Genomic DNA, 23,890 nt, shown 5'->3' with positions numbered 1-23,890 from the left:
GGGTGTACCACTCGAAACAATATCAGACCATTTATGTTAACAACAATATTTATTACATAATAATATTACGATATAGTAATAACTTCTATGGATTTACAGTACACTGCCGCACTAATCCTTAATAATATGTATAATATGCAATGGAATGATTACAAGTTCGTCGATACATCCTCGCTTCAAGTCGGAGGCACCTCGACGGCCTCGGGCTATTGTTCTTTTTCTATCTTGATGGAACTCCTTCGCGAGTCTTCGTTCGTTCTTTCTCAAGTGTGGATGTGCGATTCTTACGCGGCCGGTGCTCGCGACGTCAAACTATGCGCATGCACGCTATACACGGTAGACAAAAACGCATCCGACTTCGTTCCTTCGTAAATGTCTCTTCGACTTAGCAATTCTGCGAGCAGTTCGCCAGCACCGTCCGCATAGGTCTTGAGTGACACGAGATAGCTAGAAAACCAAGTGTTATCTTACGTGAAAGAACGTGATAATCTACCGTAAAAAGTGGACAGTACCAATCCCCTCTCTGGTTAGCTTATCGTCGTTAAAATGCTAAATTCTGATGCAAGGGTTTGCACATTTTGCATGATGATGACGGCGTGGTCGACTTTAATGATGCAAAGGGTAAACGTAACGAACGTCGTCCCGACACGATTAGCGAAAAATTTCGAGAGGAAGCGATCGCGTCGATCGCCCACGTCGACTGGCCTGGCTTTCAGTCGTGATCAACGAACAGTCAACAGCAGGGTTTCCCAATTCTTTTTTTGTATTTCGCACCCCTACAAAAATTTATTAATGAACATCCGCACTCCCTACAAATTTATTCGTATATATTATGGTAAAAATAACATAACATAATATAACACCGAGACGGCCAATCGACCTTTTCGAATGTATCGAAGCGGATGAAGAGAGAGAGAGAGAGAGAGAGAGAGGGCGGGAGGGGGAGAGAGAGAGAGAGAAAGAGAGGGAGATAGGAGAGGGGTGGAGTAGAGCGATGGTGTGAAGAGGAGGGAGGCGGGGAGTTAGTTTTTATATTCAGGACCGTCTTGAATTCATCTTCAGATGCTTTTTAACCAATAGAACGATGCATTTTTAACCAACAGATGATCTTGAATGGAAATATTAAACGTCGAAATCCATTGGTTATTCATTGGTTACGCGTTACTATATGCAGAAAATATATGTCATGGAATTTCAAACTGTATGCACCTAATACATCGTATGCGCTTAATACGTCGTTGGATGTTCAGATATTATTAAACTTATATTACACTACAGAGATGATTTTTATAATTTATAATATTTATTCTAAACTTTAATATGAATAAGCTAAAATGGCGCGCGCTACGCGCGCGCTTGTAGTGTTCTAGTAATAATAAAAAATATATAATTTCAATAACATTTTTTTTTAATTTGATGGTAAAAATGCCGGATTATACCAGAATTCATCTTAATCATTATTAATTACAATTACTTTTTCTCGCACCCCTGGTTGGGAACCCCTGGTCAATAGCACCAAATTTCGTATTACATCGCGATTGTGGCTCGATCACGCAAGAAAGTACGATTCGGAGAGTCGCGGGCCGATGATCGCGCCGCCTAATGTATATTTATCACCAAGAGTACAAAACGCAGAGGAATCGCCTTGTGCTTGCGATAATAAATATTAGGCTGATCAGCAACGCGCGACTGTTATAGTTTTCAGAGTACGCTTCCTCATCGCGAAATTTCCCAAAGAGGTCTCTGCCAACGGATCGAGACGGCACTTTTAATTTATTCATTATACTCTTTCACTCGGCGGATAAACATCTGGCCGATCTGTGCGATCGCTCTTCTCTCTCGATACTTTCCACTTACGGAACGTTAAACTTCAACATTTCGAACGCAAAAGTCGCACAACGCGCTGAGCTCTGTTCCTCTGATATTTCCTCTTTTCCAGTCGATAGCGGGAGAAAGTAATATCTCGATGGTTCGTGGGGCTAATGATCATGTCGCGAGATACAACAAAGTCGTCTCAAAGCAAATCACTTTGTTCTCGTTTCTGCGATGTGAGAAGAAAGGTCAATCTACAGTGGAATCGCGAACGCAAGACGGGTTTTGATACTTCGTCAATCACGTCGGGGACGTTATTTCCAGACTAACAACTACAGCTTTACAAACACTCTTCGTCCCGATTTTATTTACATTTTTCTTCGTGCGCTACGTGCTGTTCGAATCGGCATACATGTGCATAAATGGATTTAACGCTGACGTATATCGATTACACAGGCCGACAAAATTTTACGAAACTCCAGACCCTGAGACCCTGAGACTATACTTTCCCGAAGGTTTACGGTCCGCTGAATCCGAATCCGGCAGCGGAATTGCTCCGTCACATCAGGTTTTCGAGATATCCTAATCTGAAAGTGCAAAAAACACAGTTTTTCACTATATTCGGGGTTATATTACAACGTGAATTAATTTTTCTCTACAAAACTCGTTACAGTATCTGAAAGTACTACTCTTCGCCTTCAAAATGCATTTTGAATTTTTCATATATCTTATTTCTTCTCGGAGATATCGTCCGTTGAAATTTTTTAGTTTGGCGTTTTCGTTACTACCTTACAAAAAAAAAGAAGTTAATCCGGTGAAAGTTGTGTAATTATATGTTTTTTGGGACGCTGAATCCAAATTCGTTGTCGAAGATTTTCCTCAAAAAAGATCAATTATAATTGATCAAAAAAAGGCGAATTCGAAAATCTTTTTTGAGGTTAGGGACAAACCATGACCTGATGGGGTTGAACCGACAACGAATTCGGATTCAGCGTCCCAAAAAACATATAATTACACAACTTTCACCTGCCGGATTAACTTCTTTTTTTTTTGTAAGGTAGTAACGAAAACGCCAAACTAAAAAATTTCAACGGACGATATCTCCGAGAAGAAATAAGATATATGAAAAATTCAAAATGCATTTTGAAGGCGAAGAGTAGTACTTTCAGATACTGTAACGAGTTTTGTAGAGAAAAATTAATTCATGTTGTAATATAACCCCGAATATAGTGAAAAACTGTGTTTTTTGCACTTTCAGATTAGGATATCTCGAAAACCTGATGTGACGGAGCAATTCCGCTGCCGGATTCGGATTCAGCGGACCGAAAACCTTCGGGAAAGTATAGTCTTATCTCAGGGTTTTAAAAATGTCGGCCTGTGTTATTAAACGAAGATCCGCCTTTCTCCCTTCCCCCCTCATTCTTCCACATACACACGCACACGCACGCACGCACACACACACGCACACACACACACACACACTCTCTCTCTCTCTCTCTCTTTGTCTTTCTGCTTCCCTCTCTCCAGTCCTTTTTCGACTCCACTCAAAGCACTCGCAGAATTGTATTTATTTGGAGAACGATTCACGCTCGAAAGTCGCCCACCTCACGACGGTTTTCTCATCGAAGCTGAGCGGACGTGTCGCAGTTTTAAGGATGACCCGATACTAAGCGTGATTCCGAGCCCGAGCTTCCGTCGAGCGTGCATCGTTCGCGAAAAATATGGTGCTCAATGCGCAGGCAACACAACACAAACGCCGTGAGAGACCCGCTCGATCGAAACGCATTGCAGAAATATCTGGTGACTTCCGTGTCTCAAGCAAGCAGCTCGTGAGGAAAACAGCTTGCAGAGTCACACGCCAGTACTAACGCGCGTTTATTGTTATTCGAGAACTGCGGTCGGTGATTAGTGACGACCGTAGCAGGGAGAAGAAGAAAAAAGAGAAGAAGAAGAAGAAAAAGATGAAGAAGAAGTAGTCGAGAATCGATACAGAACTTTTTAACACTCGTGTGAGCTGCGTTGTATTCCGTTGGTCATGGATAATGAGACTCCTCCGTGTGTCATCTACGAGTCCTGCGAGCCCATTCGAGTGGATCGATCGCAACCTATCAACGATTCGCATGTTTCGTCCTGCATTTCGATCTCCGCGTCGACGTGCACATATATAGACGCGCATGGGCGCATACGCATACACCTACACACACATACAGACAGCAGACACACACACACACACACACACACACACACATACACACACACACACACACACACACGACCTACGTATTATCACACTACACGGTGCACTCGCTTACTTCCTATTTATTTCGTACACGATGACAATCGACTCGTTTTATTTGCTTCTAATGAATACTCGTTACTCGTTAAATGATACATGATAATAATCGATATCGATGACAATACAGAAAGTGCCGACATTGTACATATAGGACGTACATGGTTCTCTTTACTGGATTCCATTCCCATCGGCCGCATTCCCATTTCCTTCTCGCCCAGTGGTGCCGCCCGTAGTCTCTCTTCTTCATGAAAACGCGAACGCATGATATTCGCAGGATCAATAAATCGTTACGCGCGCGGAATCGATTTCTCGAGTGCAAAGAAGGCGGCCGAAGAGGACAGATCTACTTTTAGCTAGATTCTCAATTCGCGCGAGCAACGGCGTCGACCGATCATCTCCACTGGGCACCGTCGCGACGCTGACTTTCGCGAAGATCGTTCGTAAAAAGCGAATGAAATCGCCGTGAAAGTGACGGAGAGAGGGAGAGAGAGAGAGAGAGAGAGAGAGAGAGGGAGAGAGAGAGAGAGAGAGAGAGAGAGAGAGAGAACATCAAAGCTCCATATACCCGTCAATAATAACCGTAAACGTCCGGCACTTCCGGCGAGTCGAGCGAACGAAAAGTAAAGAGATTAGCTTCTGCACCTTGCCGTACGCGACGCTTTTACTTCTGTTCAATGTGGAACAATAGATATGGCTGCCGCGAAGAACCGATCGATGGAGGCGAAAACCGGGACGTGCTCGCAGAGAGGATGCGGGATCTTTAAGAGTTTTATCCGCACGGGATCAACCGAATGATTCGCTCCCGCGCGGCGTCGTCGAAAGCGATCGGAGAGTCGTGGAATTGCAATGTTGTGGAATTCGACATTGTCAATTCGACATGTCATGGAATTCCACGATCGGAGAGTCGTGGAATTTCTGTCGTTTCCCGTTTCTTCCAAGCGTGTCAACGGCGACTCCACGAACGATCTGTCGCAAGTGCGCGAGCACGATGCCGAGAGCCGAGACGGTCTCGAATCGGTCGACGCCGCTTCCCCGTCGTTCTTCAACAATGTAATTACACTTACATATAATCATTTCTCGCGCCTTAAAGTGATTTAAGTATAATTCTGTGTGATAATAACGGTGCCACGCGCGCACCCGCGCTACCGACACACAATCTCGTTTACGATAATTGGTTCTGAAGAAACAAACCCGGCAACCCAATATCGGCGTACCGCGCGCGAGTGGAGGAGGACTTCCGGCGCGGAGCGCGAGCTCGCGAGCCCGCCAGGAGAGACTCCCTCCCTCCTCGAGGACTCCCGAGTCGCCTGCGCGACGCACTACGAAGACGCTAGATAAACGTGAGACGCTTTTACCACACCGCTACTACGTACATCTCTACGCGCCTCAGACGCAGCGCGACCAGCCGGATTTCATGCATTTCCCAAGTGATCCGTGAGCGCGCACGATAAATGCTACACGTTGCTGAATCATGAATTCTCCCCTCCGATCCGCTCTTCTCGGAGTTCGACTTGTTGACATTGGACTTGTCGATATCGGCGGCTGTGTCGTTTCTTACGTCACCGCGAGCGGGGCGAGCGAGCAGCCCGTCCCTCTGACGACCGACGACGACGGGTGTCGGTGTCGTTGACGTCGTCGTCGTCGTCGTCGTCGTCGTCGTCGTCGTAGTATTTTTTTCCGAGCGCGAAATTCTTCCCGTTCTTTGCCCTCCGCGATTTTCCAACTTCGCTCGCGCGTCGACGTAACGATAAAAACGAGACATGCTCTCCGGGAATGTTAAATGTCACAGAATACGTAAGATGGGAATAAAAGTCTTTTGAAAATGACGGAGAAAGAGAGTGGGAGGAGTCCCTGAATAAATTGGGATCCAACGATCACGTAAACCTCTCATTATCATACGAATTGTGGAAACTTCGTATTTAATATGTAGATTATACTGTTGTAAAGAAGATACAAACGAGTTTCGATTTCCGTTCCATTCGAGTTTCGTTTGTTCGAAGGCTGGGAGTACTCTCGTGAGGTGTTTTAAAGCGATACGATTGCTTCGACGGGAATAGAAACGGAGCGAAATACGCAAAACGGAAACGCGGAGGATCGGCCTCTTCGGTTCTCATCGTTACGCTCATCATGAACGAACAACGACGACGATAACACAGTGGGATTCCCCCCGATGTATGATACAGCTCTCGTTAGCAGGATAGATATCACCGGATTAGCTTCGGAACGTCGGGAGATGGGTAAAGGACCGAGCGCCTTCTTCAACGGCATATCCCCCCTTCCCGCGAGGGCTTCATCTACAATAAATTACTTTAATCTCCACGTTGTAACGATAATAGGTGTAACGCGTAATTATATAATCTTATATACCGAGTAAACGCTACGATACAAAGCTAAAATCAATAGATATCACCCAATAGTCCATTCTCGCTGTCCTCGGTTATCGTTTAACAATATTATGATTATATTATTATTATTATATTTATCGTTAGTTATTATTATATATTATCGAGAGACGCGACGGAGTGCGTCCTAGATGTCGCAACATCCAGGGTGACATCGCCGGATGTCTTTCTTCCACGTATTCGACTGAGAGTCGCGCAAAGAAACTTACATAAAGGTGGATTCACACCTTGGCAGAAAAGCAAAAAGCAGAAAGGCGGCATCCTGTCAGAAGTCGCGCTGATAGTCTCTCTCTCTCTCTCTCTCTCTCTCTCTCTCTCTCTCTCTCTCTCTCTCTCTCTCTCTCTCTCTCTGTCACTCTCTTGGCTTTTGCTTTCTGCTTTTCTGCCAAGGTATGAATCCGTCCTCAGAATCCGTGATTTTGTAACGTTCTCTCTTACATATTATCCAGAAAATATCTCCAGAAATGAAGAGTCGTCGTTCTCAGCGAAATATATTCAAAGGCCGATGAGAGGGACTCTACGTTTTTACACGGCAAGAATCACCTCTTTCAGATCAATCACAGTGAAATTTAAGTATGAGCACGCACGCGTCGCTCAGCAACGTAATGACGTTCCGAAGCAGGCAAAGTCGAAAAGACATCCGGTCACCCTGAGTGTACGCTCATCAATCGGAGACGCTGCTGTTGTTACCTTGTTCCACAACTCCGTCGCCACAACTCGATCGCATATATAACTTCTTCCTCTCTTCTTTTTACGCTCATACGCATCGCCAAAGGATTCCAATTGAGAGCTGCACGAGCATAATTGAATGGCGCGGCACGGCGCGGCGATGAACCAACAAACGGCGGGCACAGAGAATCGTAATTGCCGAAAGTACTCCGACGTGTATATTTACAGAGGGCCGCCGATCGCGGCGACAGAGACTCCGGAGAAACGTGTGTTCAGGCCCTTTCTTCGAAACAACTCGACCGATTGCATCGCACTCGCGGCGACGTACGACATGAGTGAGTTGTGTCCCGCGAGATTCTCAGATTCTTAGTTTGGCGGACGAGCGAGCTTTCGTGTGCACTTTCCGGAACCACGTCGCGGAAGTAAATCGTACGTGTTACCCTCGACTCCCTCGAGGCTGACACTTGAGACGGTCAAGCGGCTATTCGCGAAGCGATGCGATGCAAAACGGTGCTCATCGTCCGCGTACTACTACCACCGATTTCTCCGTCCTCCGTTTCGCGCTTTCGGTGTTTCGTGTCGATCGGCCATTTCCCGCACGCACATCCTTCTAATGTCCGAGGATACCCGCCGGATATCCCCGCAATGGGCTCCGCTTCCTCGATATCGATATCAAGCTCGGCGATTGCGTACTAACGAATCGTCAACACAAATCAGAATGAATAGGCCCGTTCCGTAATTCACGCGCGGAGACGAAGAATTGCTCGAATGAACGCGACTGTGAGCGAACCAAGCGCGTTTACGTCGGAAGAAGTGGAATTTCCCAGAGCAGAATCCGCGCTCACCAGAAGCGGAAGAAGTTCCCTCTTCTTCGAGCAAAACGCATTCACTTTGTTCATCGAGTCACGTTGATTCGATTGATCCTTCGTCTCCGTGCGACTGAGTTCATTCAAAACGATAACAGTATCTGCAGATATAACTCGTAGATGGACAATGTGTATTCATGCGTGAATCGCGTCGTGAATGCCTACGGAGCTCTGCGAACGCACTAGGAATGGGCGGTTTTCATCGATTGAAAGAACCGACAGTTTGTTTTCAATTAATCGATGTTTCCAGATGATTTTATTTTTACTCAGTTAATCGATGTTCGATGATCTTTTCTCAATATCGGCAACAGATTTTTATTTTTTTTTTTTTTAGTAGAGAATTTTTGTAATATCGTCTTTCAGATACGGTAAACGAAATTCATGAACGTCAAACCCGGATCTACAATAGGTACGGTAAGCTTTAAGTCTTAAGAAATTGGCCAACCACAGTCAATTATTGTAAAAGTAGGCTGGGGTTGGTTAATTTCTTAAGATTTAAAGTTTACTATATCTATTGTACAGTCATGGACAATAGGATTGTCCGGTTGTTATTGATAAATTCCGGAATGTTGCTGAATGGCCCAATGAGCATACTTATATTCCCAAAATTAGTTCTCTCATCACTCATGGAAAATACATCAAATGAGATGTCGAGTTAAAGGCCTCGCATGCTGATACGATTAGCGACGAACAGTAAGCGATATCCAATGAGAGTTTTTCCGTTTTAAAGAAGAAATGAAAATTCTTTCTTCTTAAAACAGAACTCTCATTTCAGATGTCGCTGATAACACGACGTCGCTAGTCGCGTCCAGTGTGCAAGATCCTTTAGGAGGATTTCTAGTAATATTGAGAATACTGCGGGCGTGTTCCTTATTCCATCCTTGTTTACCATTCAGTGAAAAATAAAAATTGAATAACACCGGATATATCTGTTGCGAATTTAAAAACGCATCCAACATATAAGCAAGGAGAGCATCCGAGTGATGTTTCCGAATGCACCCCTGCAAGCAGTGTTTAATCTGGTGCTAACCAATTTAAATATTTATTTCGCAAATTTAATCGGTTAATCGGTAAATCGATTTCTTTTTTTAAGATTAGATTTTTAGGAAAGCATTCGAGTGATGTTAACAGTGCTTAATCTGGTGTTAGCCAATTTAAGTGTTTACTTTGCAAATTTAATCGATTGATCGGTAAATCGATTCTTTTTTAGAAAATCTTTAGAAAATAATTGACGTCGTTTCAATACTTTTTGTATTAATCGATATTTTAAACATCGTCCTTCTTAGTAGTATCTTCGAACATCGCCCATCCCTAGAACGCACACGCATCCTCCGTGCGCCGCGCGCGTACGCGGCGGACGGGCCGGGACGGCGGAGTAGAAAAAGTCAGCACCGTGCGGCCGCGCGGCGTCGCGCGCGACGTACGGATTACTTCTTCGTCGGGAATCGGACCGCGCGCGGTCAGCCGCAAGCACGGCTCACCGATCGAAGCGCGCGTCGCGCGTTTGTCTACGCGTGAAGAAGTATACCGAGGCAAGATCCAGTGGAACGTTGCAGTCGACGGATGTTCACGAGAGAAGCGAGGACTTTTCCACAAGACGAGCCCGAGCCTGCGTGCAGCCTTAGCCTCGACGACTCTTCGCGTCCGCGACGAAACGTGATGCTTGAAAAATCAACGGATGACGACGACGAGAAAGATATTACACGCGCTTCGATATGCTTCATATCTGATTAAATAACTCTGCGCATTCTAAGTAACGCTGCTCCCGTGGCTCAAAATTGCTCAACATCTACTTCAGATATCGCACCGGCACGTTAAAAGCACGTGACGTGCGTTAAAAGCACTTCCACCGTGTTCTACTTTCCGCAGGAACTTGCGAAAAAATATTTTCGCGGGCAAACGCGAATCTCCAAGAGGCGCGTATCTGGTGCATGCCACTCGACTCGGGTCGAGTGATAGAAATCAGCTCGCGTGGTCACGTTTGACACGTCGTGCAACGTTTCACTGGAACGTAGCGCGATTTCCCATTACAGCCATGGCGCGCGTAGTCTAAGCGAGCTTAACTATATTGTACACGGAGGATAGCGCGGAGTTCAAGCGTCGCCCCTTTGCGCGAAAATACAGGCGCATGATCGATACGGAAACGTCCACGTCCCTGAGCGGCGCTTGTGCACGTCCGGAGCCACGCTTTGACCTTTCGAGTGCAATGAGAGGGTTCAGTGCACGAGGCGATCTCGATTCTTCGAGGTAACTTAAAGCGAAGCGATGGGTGAGAATGCGCGCGATGTATAGACGATGACCAGCACCGGTGTTGACTGAAGGGCCTGGTGACGGAGGACAGAAAGGGAGAAGAAACACCGCGAGTGACAGCAATGCGGGCTGGAAGTGCGCAACAGGCAGCTTGAGTCGTGCGCTCGAAATTAGCTTTTATCGAGGGGACAGTCGTGCGAACTCCTGTCCTACCGGAGAAACGACGGATGATTCGACGAATGATCCGAGTTTCCGCACGCGGCACCTCGCAGCCCGCTCATTGATCAGCGTTGAACAGCGCTTTCATACCGAAGCTCCTCGATTCGCAAATCGCCTTCTGGAATCTATCCGTCGCGAGAGTTCGACGGCACACATTGTCAATCTCTGTCATTCAAGGCGCGCACAAACACAGCTGCTGACGCGCGCTATCGCTGTCACACGCGGCGTTTCCTCCCTTTTCCCGCTGAAATTATGCCGCTACTTTTCTTTTTTTCTTTTTCTCTTTCCTCAAGCGACGCGGCCGAAATTGTTACGCGGGATGTTCCCTGATAAAGTGTCGTCTGTTCACTTTTAGAATATCTTTGACTTCGGGCAAGCTTGATCGGGGAACATCTCGCCTAAAACGATGCACTTAGAAAATTTGTCATTTAGTCTGCGCTAACACTACATGTCAAACTAAGATGGAAGCGTATCTGCGATTTTAATACGATGTAGATATTTTTCTCTCGGATATTTCTCGGATGTGGATATTTTTCCTTCGCAAAATTCCAACGTTCTCGTCTGCTCGATATCTTGACAGAGACACGTTGCTTGAAATCATTATCAACATGTTACATCTACAGAGAGAAGTATATTAGATATATGTATGTATATACAAGACACTACACTCCACATGAGAACATATTATTTTAATGTTAAATCCTTCATGGTTGGTATTTATCGTTTAGTTTAATCATATATTATTAATATCTATGAATTATATATTTGTTTCTCTCTTTATCTCTCTCTCTCCCTCTCTCTCTCTCTCTCTCTCTCTCTCTCTCTCTCGCTTTTTCGTTCGTTCTCTCTCGCCCTTCCCCCCCTTTTTCTATATCCCTCTCTCTCTCTCTCTCTCTCTCTCTCTCTCTCTCTCTCTCTCTCTCTCTCTCTCTCTCTATCTTCTCCATCCCCTTTTCTTCCGATTACCCTGAAAAGAGAGAACCGCTTTCAGGATAACTCTCATCATCGCAAACTTTTCCGTAACTTTTCCGTCGACTAAACGAGCGAGCCAAAACGAGAACTGCCTAACGCCGGTTGTGCAGAATGTCCCAGAATTGCAGATCTTAGATTTAACGATCTCCCAAGCCTCGTCTCAATTTTGCGACCTATCGGCGCTTCGACAGTTCAATTGAGCAAATGTCCGACTTCCGATTGGTCCAGGAATTTATCATTAAGAGTAAGATCGGATGTTCCGAGACACCCTACATTCTTGGTTGCACACGCGAATCCCTTCGATACTAAACGTACCTTAACTGGAACGTCAACGTTCTTAATCTTTCTTATCTCCGTCTTCGGGGTCCTTCAGCGTGTGCCACTGGGCGATCGGGCGCCTAGGAGACGCCAGCATGTCGCTCCAATGTCTCAATTCCGTTCCACTTGCGTTCTGTCCCAACACGACCTTCCCGATGGGTTCCGATGTGCCGATACGATCGTAATCCACTACGGTGACGACGAGTTGCACTTTCTGAAAATAGAAGTCACGCGGGATCACGAATGCTTAAAATATCGCTCTACGCTTTTATTACTGATCACACATGTACCATATGTAAAATATTCGAATTTATGCATCGCTTGCATGGAGTCGGAGTTGAAGCGCCGAACTCATGATCGTAATGAGCAAACTCGATCGTAATTTGGATTCTTCCTACCAGCTTTTTCAGCTTGTCCGAAAGTTTACTTTGGCATTTTTACTAGTTTAAATATAGAACTTTTTAATTTTGTCCAGTTAATCCCAAGATTTTGCAGCGTACGTTTTTCCGACAACTTATCCCTTCGCGATATTTTATCGCGATCGTCAAATCCGCAGATCAATCTTCAGGATCAAACGTCCTTTACGCACCTGTATCTGCTCGAAGGGTACCTCGAAGGTGAATGATTCGTTGTAATACGGATTGAGGGTGCACTTCTTGATCGACGTCTTCTTCTTTTTCAGCCTCTTGCCGTTCTGCATCAAGGCGATCTTTACGTAAGGATCGGAAAGACCACCGACGTCCATTTTCTTCAAGTTCTTAGCTTCGAGAATGACCACCGTAAGCTTGCCAGCCGTCGGCACGTATCTCAACGAGAAGCATATGTCTCCTAGCTTGTTGTCCTGAAATCGACAAGGATATTTCGTTCACGACAATTCTTAAATAATACACGATCAACGTTAATTAACGCTCTAATCAGGCAACTTTAGTTTCGACAGAATGAAGATTAAAGATTCATACGATCCGGCATATTATCTTACTATTATTACTCCAATTGTATCATGTGTATATCAAATAAACTTGTTTATTCATCAAATCGACTCACCTGTCCACCTTCACCTTCGACGCTCTGCAGTTCCCGCCACTCCTCGATCGTCTGCGCCAAATCGACCTGGCAGAGCGGCACTTTGACCTCACCGATTTGATCGTGTTTCGAGAATCTATCAAAGTCGAAGATGGCGAAGACGAGGGTCTTGTTCATGGCATCGGCATAAGGAACGCCCTGTGTTCATTACGTTTGACAGTCAGATTTGTCAGTTAGACGTTGTGATACAGAAGAAGCAAGCAATTATGATTACTACCAGACGCTACGAGGATGCTCGCGACTGACCTTAAACGTGAACGTTTCGTTGAAGATCGGACTCAGTGTCTTCCTGTGAACCTTCGTCTCGAACTTTTTCTTCTTATCCGGTAGCAGATACACTTTTACGTATGGATCTGACGTGCCGCCCATATCTAGCGCCGGCAATTCCTCCGCCTGTATCACCGTTACGGCGAGACTGTTCGAGTTGAAGTCGTATTCGAGCTACAATCAAACGTGTTCTTGTCACAATATATAATATATATATATATATATATTCTCACGTGCCTAACATGTTATAATTTCTCCGACGTGCTTTTTTCCAACGTAATCCACACTTGATCTCATCGTCTATCGTTGAGCGAATAACGAGGACTAAAAAGCACGTACGTAGCGTGTACAAAGTATGTACCTTGTACTGCAGCTTGCCGAGCTTAACTTCGCTCTGCTTGCTCTCGGCCTCGTCCGGTTCCTCGGCGTTGTCCGTCAGCTCCTCCATATCCGGCTGGACCTTCGCATATCGAAGTGGATTCCACGAGTGTAGAATGTGTCTCTAGCGTCTACATGAAGTCACGGCACACCGAATACATACCTTGTCCTTGTACGTGCTGCCGAGAAGCTGCACGGACTTGAGATCCACCGCGCCCTTCAGGCCCTTCTTGCCGTCTTTGGTGCGTCTTTTGCGGCAACATCTTCGTATACAGCAGAAGCAGATGCCGAGGACAATGATACCAACCCCTGTGGCGGCAGAGAAAAACGCGAATGCGCGTTACAGTGATGGGTCCCAGCGATGGGTCCTCTTCGTGTCTGTGTCGACGGTCGACTCGCGCATCGCCAAGTGGCGGAAATATATATTCAACAATAATAAATGTAACAAGTACGGCTTATAGGTAAGTGTTTAATATCAGCAAACGCGACGGAACGCGTCTTACTCTCGCTGTACGTTAAAGTCGTATCAGCTAGAATAGTCATCCAGCTGCTAGATAATAAGGACCGATTATTCTCGATGGATTGGGATCAGACCGATGTGGCGAAGGCCGCTTCGTTACCTATTAAAATAGCAACAAGGCCCCAGGGCGGTATTCCTACTTCATCCGCGATCTCCTTGCCGATCTTCTCGATTTTATCCAAGGACCCAGCCGCGGCCTCGGTGACGGCTTCATCCGTTGCTGAAATCAACGGGAGGCTCGGATCAACGCTTTCCGCTGGCGAAGAGGACGATCGCGCTCACAGTTACTCCCGAAAGTCATGCTTAGCCGGGCTGTTTCGCGGCTAATTAGCGAACAAGTCATCGATCGTCACTCTTGATAAGGATTCGGCGAGCCGACATCACGACGGTACTCACTGATTCTCTCCTCCTCCGTGCTCAACAGCGTGTTCGGCGAGGTAGCACCACCGCTGCCAGCTTCATCGGGCGCTGCGGGCGCCTCTCTCTTGACGATCGGTGCCATTTTCTATGTCAGAAGAGCATCGTCGTGAGCGCACACTTCGCACGCAGGTTGCGATTATTACTACACACAGCGAGGAGCTTCCACGAGCTCGATTCTACTCGAGCCGACTAGTAGTGATTCTTCGAGCGCGCCTCGACAGACCTCGAATTTTCATTTCCACATAATCGCGTGCCCCGGCTCGAATTAATCAGCAACGCCCGGGAATTGGACACGCCACGGGCGTGCGATAATGGAGACGGTGGCGCGTGTGCGTAGCCGCCGCTCGAGATTTCGTAATCTACGCGAGCGTTTCCGCGCCGCGCACGACGCTCTCGAAGCCGCATGCGTATCGCAAAAAGGTCAGCTTCGAGTAGCAGCGAGTGATTATTAACGGGCACGCGGCACGACATGCTTCTATGCAGCCGTCGCGCGTGTCACGCGTGGACATGTAAACGCGAGACTCGATTATCCGGCTCTCGATCGCGAATGGAAAACTCAAAGCAGCATGATGATATGAGCGCGAAAAGCGGAAGCACTCATGAGTGGCGCGCTAGCGCGCCTTGGCGCTCTCGAAGAGGAAAGAAACACCAAGGGAGAAAAACGAGAGAGAGAGAGAGAGAGAGAGAGAGAGAGAGAGAAAGAGAGAGAGAGAGAGAAGAACGTCCCCCTGGAGGAATGCGAGGATGAGTCGCGACCTTTTCTCCACGTGTCGGATTACCTATCAACCCGGCGGCCTGGCGGCAACTTCCTAGGAAAATGTGCAAACAGTCGCGTGATATTAAATAATGTAGTTTTGAAAGCGAGTAATTCATTGCAAGGGTATTTGGTTTATATGAATTTTTAGACATTGAGGAACATATTTATGACAAAAAACTTAAAATTTTTATATCTTATATTTTTCTAACGTGTGGTAATGTGTGAAACGGTCACCGATATGCATTGCAGCTTCATTTTGCCATTGTTCTCCAAACTGAATAAATGGGTCAGAAATTTTTAACTGTAAATTACGAAATCATATAAAATAAAATTTATTAAAAGAATATTACTTTTTCGATTCTATTTGTCTAACTTCTACAAAGAACAACTGTGAAGAACCTCTGTGTGTCTCCGATTTCGACGAAACTTGGCATATTTGTAGAGTAGCCAAAAATAAGAGGCTCATATTTTTTTTATCGACAACGGCTCAGGTTTAAGAGGTGAAACTGTCTCCCGAAGTTTCATCTGCTTTATGCTATCTCGATAATTATTGCAGATAAGAAAAAACTTTTTAAACAAAAATTGTACGGTTTTTTATGCTGTATAATTTTTGTTCAGAAAGTTTTTTCCTATCTGCAATAATTATCGAGATAGCATAAAGGGGATGAAATTTTGAGGGGCAGTTTCTCTCCCTTAAACCTGAGCCATTGCTGATAAAAAAAATATGGGTTTCTTATTTTTGGCTACAATATGTCTACAAATATGTCAAGTTTCGTCGAAGTCGGAGACACACACTTCGCGGATGTTCTTTGTTAGTGCAGATAACGATCTGTGCTTCTCGACACTTCAATACGATCTGCTTTCAGCTATGAAAGTCTCTTTCTCTTAGGCTACAATCTAAGGCTTGCTTGTTTATCTTCTCAAATGGTACCATATCATCTGGTGTATCACCAAGAAAACATGTATTTTTGAAAAATTTGCGCTCGCACTAGTTTATCCTGGATAATCACTAATAAACTACTCTCCGAATAGTTTGCTGGACTTACGATGTCCCCTCAGAGGAGACATCCGAGTGAGAAGGATTTATTTGTATTGTGTGACGCCTGCCTGCCTATATACGAGCCCGAAATACTGCGCGTAATTTTGTCACTGCGAAGACGTCGGCCGTCTGTTGTTTCGAGCGTCGCCATAGCTTGATCCTCGAAGGAGAGGATACCTACGTACGCGGCGGCAGAGAAAACAATGTCCGTAGACAAGTTACGGAGACAGGGCTGAAAAGGTATAACATACATAAAGATACGTTGTGTGCCGCGCGGCGGCGGCGGCGGTAGTGATGGCGGTGGCGGCGGTGGCGTCGGCGATGTATTATCGAGCCGCGCGTGGGAGCTCGTGCGCGGCAATCCATAACTGAACGAGAAGCGAAAGAAATAAACGGAGGAAGGATGAGATGAGAGCAGAGCCAACTTTCCATATGAGGAACCATGAGGAGAAGAGCGGCTAACCAAGAGACAAATTGCCGCGGCAGTGGAAACATAACGAGTGCGGTACGGCGGCGGCGGCGGCGAGTCGCGAGCGATCGCGAGTTAAAGGGAACGGTAAGTTCTTTTAAATGCATCTCAAGGCTCCTCTCGATTATATAAAACCAAGCGATATCGAATAATGAATAATGAGAGCCAATTTGTTGGGCACTCGTAACACTTATTTACAAGAGTTTACGCGCAAATTGCCCCTCGCTCATTATTACTCGGTGTTATTTGTTTGTTAAATTATTTTCTTATCATTGTCAACTATAAGTAGCTATTAACGACGAACGGTATATTAAGATTTAACTCTTTCTTCATAAAAAATGCCTGGCATTTCTCTCTCCCTCTCTCTCTCTCTCTCTCGAACCGTGAATCGAAAATAATTCAAGTCTCAGTGGACAAATGAATGCAAATTTTCTCCAACGCGAGCTTTAATTAGCAAATACAGCGCGATACAACGATAACGTGAGTGAAACAATTAACCGATCGATCGCGCTCTGAGATGATTAAATTGCCTTCTTAATAGTCATCTTGCGACGAATCAAGCGTTATACAAGCGTCGTCGTCCAAAAAGCAATATCGGCGATCAACGGAGCGAAGCCGAAGAATCGTCAGACTGAAAGGTCGGATTATTTGAGAAAATGACGTTCGCGCCCTTATGTAATTTCCCATCCCACCGTAATCCTGCCCACAGGGACATTGCGATAACTCCGTTCTTCCGTTGCCCACTTCTCCATTCTGTCGATAGCTCTATCGTGTCTTTCTCCCTGATCGAGCATTTCTTGTTCTCGCAACCTTGCAGCCGGAGCCCGTCGTCATAGTGTTACGTCGCAGTATCGGATTTATTTTCATACTTTCCCTCGACTGTGTGTATGCGCCAAGTATCGCGCAGGGGACGTCACTGTGCGCCGACCGTAGCGTGTTATCCTGCTTATCAGGATTGAGAATGTCGGGGGATGACGTATCCGTCGACGGTCTCTGTCGTCAGCGGCTGGTTCAACGGCTTTTTACCGATCGTCTTCGTGATCTTCGGGGTTATACGCGGGAAGATACGACGAGATTTTGCGAGACTTTACGCACGGGGATTTTCGTAGATTAACGTTCGTGTCTTTTATACGCGCGCGCGCGATTGAGTACGTGTGTATAAACGCGCACCGCAAATATGTGTGTGCGTCTGTGCGTATGCGAGGGATCGATACGGATAACTTCCAATAGTATTACTTATCTTAAATACAGCGTACGAGGCTTTCTCGCAAGATGTTGCCAGCGACGTCTTTATCGCGATAAAATTGAAATTGTAGCTTCCGAAACTCTGAGAGAGAACCTTCGTGTAATTATCTGAATGTTAGCCAAGAGAGATATCGTTAAAAATTCAGAGGAAAAAGGGAGATGTAAAGAATAATATTAAAATACGTTTAGGTATGTTAAACATGCCTTAACATTAGATAACAGTGTGATGAAACATTTAAATATCTTATCACGCGAATTTTTTACGCACAACTATGGATGGATTGATTAATTCGCAAACTGACGTCGCAGCTTTGTTCACTGTCAGAGGCTAGAATTTTCGCGAAGAATTTCAATTATCGCATAAAGAGACTCACACTCTCTCTCTCTCTCTCTCTCTCTCTCTCTCTCTCTCCCTCCTTTTATTTTAGCCGCATTCGCGGATATGAGAGAGTGGCCGGTAATCGTATTAAAAATTACCTCGAGTTCAAAGGATTAATTTGCCGCGTATCGCGAATGCTCATCGTTTGAAGCTGGCACTTTGCAAAGAGGTAAAAATATATCTCCATTCCTTGTTCCACAGTTGAGGTCCTCTCGAACCTTAATATTTTATTTATCTTTCTCGAATGCATCAACGTTGCGAAAGTTTATCGTTATCAACAACGCGTCCTTCACTTTGTATACTCACAGAAAAAAAAATATATATAGATAGATATATATTTATTTTTAATACACAAAGAGTCTCTGTTTGCGAAAGTGCGCTTGAACAGCGTTTCCTCCGATGAAATTCGCCCTTTGATCAAAATAATCGAAGATCTTCTCGCTCCTCCCATTTACAAACTAGTGGGCCTCTCTCGTTGGACGCGGTTAAAGCGCCCCTTCAATTCCTATGATCGGGCTAGCGAGCCTCGCTACTCGCGTTAATTGGGATATCTAGATGCGTCTGAGCGCCTAATCATAGAGGCGCGTACGCGTGTAAATGAGAGCACATTTAAAACGCAAATCAATATATGGCCGATATGTTGACAAGTAAATTGTTCGGACAACACTGTCTAACGTTTCCAATCAAATTAATTGGGCTGTGCCGGTGAAGTGGAGTACCTCCCACTGCCACCATCCCAGCCGATGTTAATGTTGTGTAGAGTCCTACCATCTGTTGTAAATATTGCGTTAGATATTTTAGTGATACATGCGCGTATGTAACATTGTGTAACATATACAACGTAGAAAGCCAACAAAAATATATATAAATAATAAATTTAAAAAATAATAAATTTCTATTAAGTAATAAATTTTTAAAGTAATAAATTTCTATTAAATAATAAGTTTAAAAAGTAATAAATTTCTATTAAATAATAAATTTAAAAAGTAATAAATTTCTATTAAATAATAAATTTAAAAAGTAATAAATTTCTATTAAATAATAAATTTAAAAAGTAATACATTTCTATTGAATAATAAATTAAAAAAATAATACATTTCTATGCAAAAGAGAAGAATATGTAGGTTTTTGGTCGTCTCCCCTGGCGATAGATATCACCGACACATACGGTGTGACAGAAAGTTCACATTATTTTATTCAACGTCGTGCGACATCAGCTCTCGGAAATAACCGATTCAATTGATACGAAACTTTCCGCACACGGCGGACGCGGAAGTTGTTCTTTCTCTCTCTCTCTCTCTCTCTCTCTTCCCCATCTTATATCAACGTCAATGAGCGATTTATCAACAACACAGCAGTTGTGTAGTTCTGACACCTGTCACACGCGTCCCGCTCGGAGCACTCGGAGCGTTTGAAAAAATTTATTGCGCGTGTTTATCGCATTAAGTGGCGTATAAGAGCGCGTACATTCACGAAATTGCCGCGAGTATATGTTGCAAGTGCATTTTCTCCACTTCCTCCCCTCGCTCCCTCCTCGGTCCTGTGGCGAGTGTCGATGAGTTGACGCGAGTGGGCTTTAAGTGTACACACGATACGCGTTTCTTTTTTCTCTTTTTATTTATTCAAGCAAGCCGGTTCGCGTTCCGTACCGATTCGAACGCCTCTTTTTAGAGAGAAACACAAACGTGACAAAGTGGTGCTTACTGAAGCACGTTTCTAATGGAGAAGGACCGCACAAAGAAGCCCGAAAGGATTCGCGCGGCCGTCCTCGCGAACAACTGAGTAGCGAGTACTATGCGGTAAATCAATCGGCCGAGTGCAACAAGAGCGGGTTGCGACTTCCCTTCTCGAAATAACGGTCATTCGACTATCGACTGGCCTACATCCTTCTCAAGGACGACGACTTCGTCGGGGTCGTTCTTAAAGCATCCAACATGCCTCTTTCATGAATGAACATCCCCGTGACACCGCTGCGTGGCGTGAGCAAAAATGGTGCTTGCTTGGGGGGGAAGGGGGGGGGAGGAACGTCCTTTCATGACGTCTTGACTACTGTAACGCGGCTTCCATTCGTCCTCGTCCGTAAGGACTCTCAGTCAGGACCGTATCGAAATAGGGCCTCGAGCCGTTTATCGATCATGAGACTTAACGTGGGTTCCGTCGAAACGTATCTCTCGTTGGATTATGACCGTGTCTTGAAAGAAAGGCGAGACACCCGGTATATGCGAGAAACAAAAACGGCACTCGAGCACATTCCGACGATGCTCGGCATCTCGCGACGAACATTGAAAAGGAAATTATTACGGATCAAGAGGAGAGAGAGAGAGAGAGAGAGAGAGAGAGAGAGAGAGAGAGAGAGAGAGAGAGAGAGAGAGAGAGAGAGAGAGAGAGCAAAGGTAATTTCGTAGAAATAATCGTTACGAGATGAGATAATCGTCTCATTTCACGTCTTCGAGGGTCGTATCTTGTAAGAATGCGTCTGTAAAAATATTGCTTAGTCGGCGACATCTCGAAGAGGATTAACAAGCGTCACCTCGCGATTTTCGCCCACCACCATCGCTCGCTCGTTCTTATTTTTATCGGCGCCGATCGATCGACCGTTAAGAATCTCTGCTACATCCGAGATCCGAGATAAAGTCTTCCACAACTCTACTCGTCGCCGTGCACTATGGCACTCTTTCCGCCCCATACGCCAAAAGATCGCACGTTTGCAGCTAATAATAATCACCCTTCCCTAATCCACACCCCTTGTTCCTCCCGCTGCTCCTTTCGACAATGGCGATTCGACCACATGAGAGAGAGAGAGAGAGAGAGAGAGAGAGAGAGAAAGAGAGAAAGAAAGCTCGCGCATGAAACCGCTCGCGTGCGAAATCGCGTCTCACAGAGAGGAGTGCGACGGGAAAGAGGATCTTGGTCATTTACGGGCAAGGAAGCGACCGCTGCTTAGGCGAAAATGTTTACAGGCCACCCCTCGAAATCTGTGCCACCGTCGGCATACTCGCTCCGGAGAGAATAAAACGCGCGCGCGTGCACACACACACACACACATCCGCACACACGTATACACAAGACCGATAATCCTCGAAGATGACGGTCACATACACCGTCGTTCCCCGAGGCTAGTCGACCTGGCCTGCGTTTCCGAACCGTGTGTCCTCGCTCGGAGCGGTGATTGATTTTTTCCTACATCGGTCGCGACGGTTGCGATCTCTGCTCGCACGAGCGGAGATCGTTTCATCAAGACACGAACGGACCGTCCTCGGTCATTCGGCCGCGCAGTGCTACTCACGACGTGCTGTCGACGGTCCCGCAGCCGCTCTCTTCGAGCTGTTTGCACTTCCTCCCCTGGGCGTTACTCGACGGCGGTGGCGGCGGCGACGACCGTAGCGGCGGATCACGACTTGGCTGTAACTACTTGCGGATCTGCGACACGGCGGCGGCGGCGGCAGCGGCGGCGGCGGCGGCGGCGGCAGCGACGGTGGCGGTAGCGGCGATGGCGATACGGTCGATCCTGCGTATCGTGCGAATAATAACCGCAAGAACGACGGACGATTGCGGCGATTTGCGCGATTTCTCACAGCTGCATCGCACCCCGACGCCCTGTGGCGTTCGACGAGCGTGCGGACGGCGAACGGAAAGTCTCGATCCCGGCCTCTCCGTACGCGGCGGCGGCAGCGACGACGACGACGGCGGAGGCGGCGGAGGCGGCGGTGGCGGCGGCGGCGGCAGCGGCGGCGGCGGCGGCGACGGCGGCGGCGGCGGCGGCGGCGGCGGCGGCGGCGGTGGTGGCGATGATAGAACGAGCAGCCGAGTGCGCCTGACCGATGCTGGCGGACGCGAACATGGCCGCCGTAACGAAATCGATAAAACACGTTTTACGTTTTCCAGCGTTTCGACGCGCGAAGCCGACGTTTCGTGTCGCTCTCGCGCCGCCGCCCCCGCGAGCCTTGCCGCCCCCGGACCCCCGGCTACGTATTACGACGACGAAACGAAGCGCCGTACGACGTCATCGGTGCGCGCGGACCTTCGATATGAAACGATATTTTTCCGGAGTGTCATCGTTGTCACGATGACGATGATGACGCCTGGTCGCGGTGACGTCGCAGGGCAGGGAATTGTAATGAGCGATCGTTTATTGACGGTTAATGCAGCAGGAAAGAGCGGAAGCGCAAGGGAGACGTTGTTAAGGGAAAAGACGTTGTTAAGACCGCCACCGATCGGAGATGGCTTCTTCGCGACGGTCCTTCGCGGCATTGTGTGCGCGTGCACACGCAGTATGTATGCGGATACACACACACACACACACACACACACACATACGCACGCATACATACATACATTGCTCCTTTGCATGGGTATTCTTACGTAACAAGTCTTAATAAGACGATACCGCCCGCGAGATAGCTGCGATCTTTAATGAGACCTACATTTTCGCAGCTGAGTCTTACAGAGATGAGGGATATTAAGAGCGTGACTTCGAGATTGATTGAAAATTCGAAGATGCGCGACAATGTCCTGTGCGATTCGTCATGAATAAACAAGAAATCGAGCTGCAAGTGCGACGCGCGTCGGAGACGCAGCGTCTTATCTCGCCGGCGGAATCGCGATCTACCCTCTACGGGGAAGCCGTCGAGGGCTCATTGCCAAAACAGAAGGAAGTGGTCTCGCGTCTTATAAAGCTCGCGGGACGCGCCCCGACGCGACGCATGCCCGAATCGATCTATCGCGAGAGAAATCTTCCGGCATTTCACCGTGGTGGAGTCGCGCTTCAGGCCAAGTGGATACTTTTATATATTTTAGCCGACGAAATATAATAACAATGAGTCGCGTGGGGTGAGAATTCTGTGAGAGCGCGAGAGAAAAGGAATTACGCAGACGAGGAACAATTATAGAAGCGTAATTCTGATTAAATAAGTAGTCCGAGGGCCGGTATGTGAACTGAAGACCAATGTGTAAACAATGACATGTTTCGGTGTTTGGATCATTATCCAAGCCCCTCAGTAATGACTGCAAATTGAAACCTTGCAATATTTAAGATAAACGTCCCAATGGCCGAACACGTCCCAGTATTCGACCACTTTGAGAAAAAATATTTACTATTTATTATTTATTACTTTAACAATAATGAACGAAGGTAATAATTATTGTAAAAAGAAACTCCAATATTTGACGATTAGCTGGAAAAAAATATACCCAATTTGATACGTTTGTGTTAAAATAAAAATTAATAAAATAAGTATGCACCTATGGTTTGGCAAAATAATGGTCAATCGTTAATAAATTCATTAAGAGATAGCATCTGTATTTATATTATTTCCCGTTAGCACATACTAATTTTCTAATTGCGGACACTGGGACAAGTATATCCGAACATTGTAAATATTTCATTAATAATAGATACATTGATTTAAATAATTTTTCTCTACTTAAGGGAATCTCAAGTTTTCGAATAATTAAATAAAAAAAAAATTAATTAATTAATTAATTAATTATTTAATTAAATGATTCAACAGTCAAACTTGTGAACCTGCT

General features: G+C 46.0%; 1 protein-coding gene across 3 annotated transcripts; it reads right to left on the bottom strand.

Annotated features, from left to right (window-relative positions):
- Nucleotides 1–252: 252 nt before the first annotated feature.
- Nucleotides 253–22,066, bottom strand: Syt1 (synaptotagmin 1). 3 transcript variants are annotated; one of them, XM_025303910.1, is made up of 10 exons: nt 21,648–22,066; nt 14,449–14,557; nt 14,153–14,272; nt 13,696–13,841; nt 13,516–13,614; nt 13,134–13,328; nt 12,849–13,025; nt 12,394–12,645; nt 11,802–12,018; nt 253–776 (listed from the first exon to the last, which is right to left on the bottom strand). In XM_025303910.1, the coding sequence occupies exons 2-9, from the start codon at nt 14,552–14,554 to the stop codon at nt 11,824–11,826; spliced, it is 1,290 nt and encodes a 429-aa protein (XP_025159695.1). In that variant the 5' UTR covers nt 14,555–14,557; nt 21,648–22,066; the 3' UTR covers nt 253–776; nt 11,802–11,823. The 3 variants fall into 3 exon arrangements, with proteins under 3 accessions (XP_025159695.1, XP_011139802.1, XP_011139805.1); XM_011141500.2 differs by lacking the exon at nt 253–776 and adding an exon at nt 11,426–11,481; XM_011141503.2 differs by lacking the exon at nt 253–776 and adding an exon at nt 11,426–11,481 and having other exon boundaries at nt 13,516–13,608.
- Nucleotides 22,067–23,890: the final 1,824 nt, after the last annotated feature.

The sequence above is a fragment of the Harpegnathos saltator genome, unplaced genomic scaffold (assembly GCF_003227715.2).
Source record: "Harpegnathos saltator strain DR-91 unplaced genomic scaffold, Hsal_v8.6 scaffold58, whole genome shotgun sequence".
NCBI lineage: Eukaryota > Metazoa > Arthropoda > Insecta > Hymenoptera > Formicidae > Harpegnathos > Harpegnathos saltator.
Note: the sequence above shows the minus strand (reverse complement) of the source record. Positions and strands in the feature narration are given on the sequence as shown.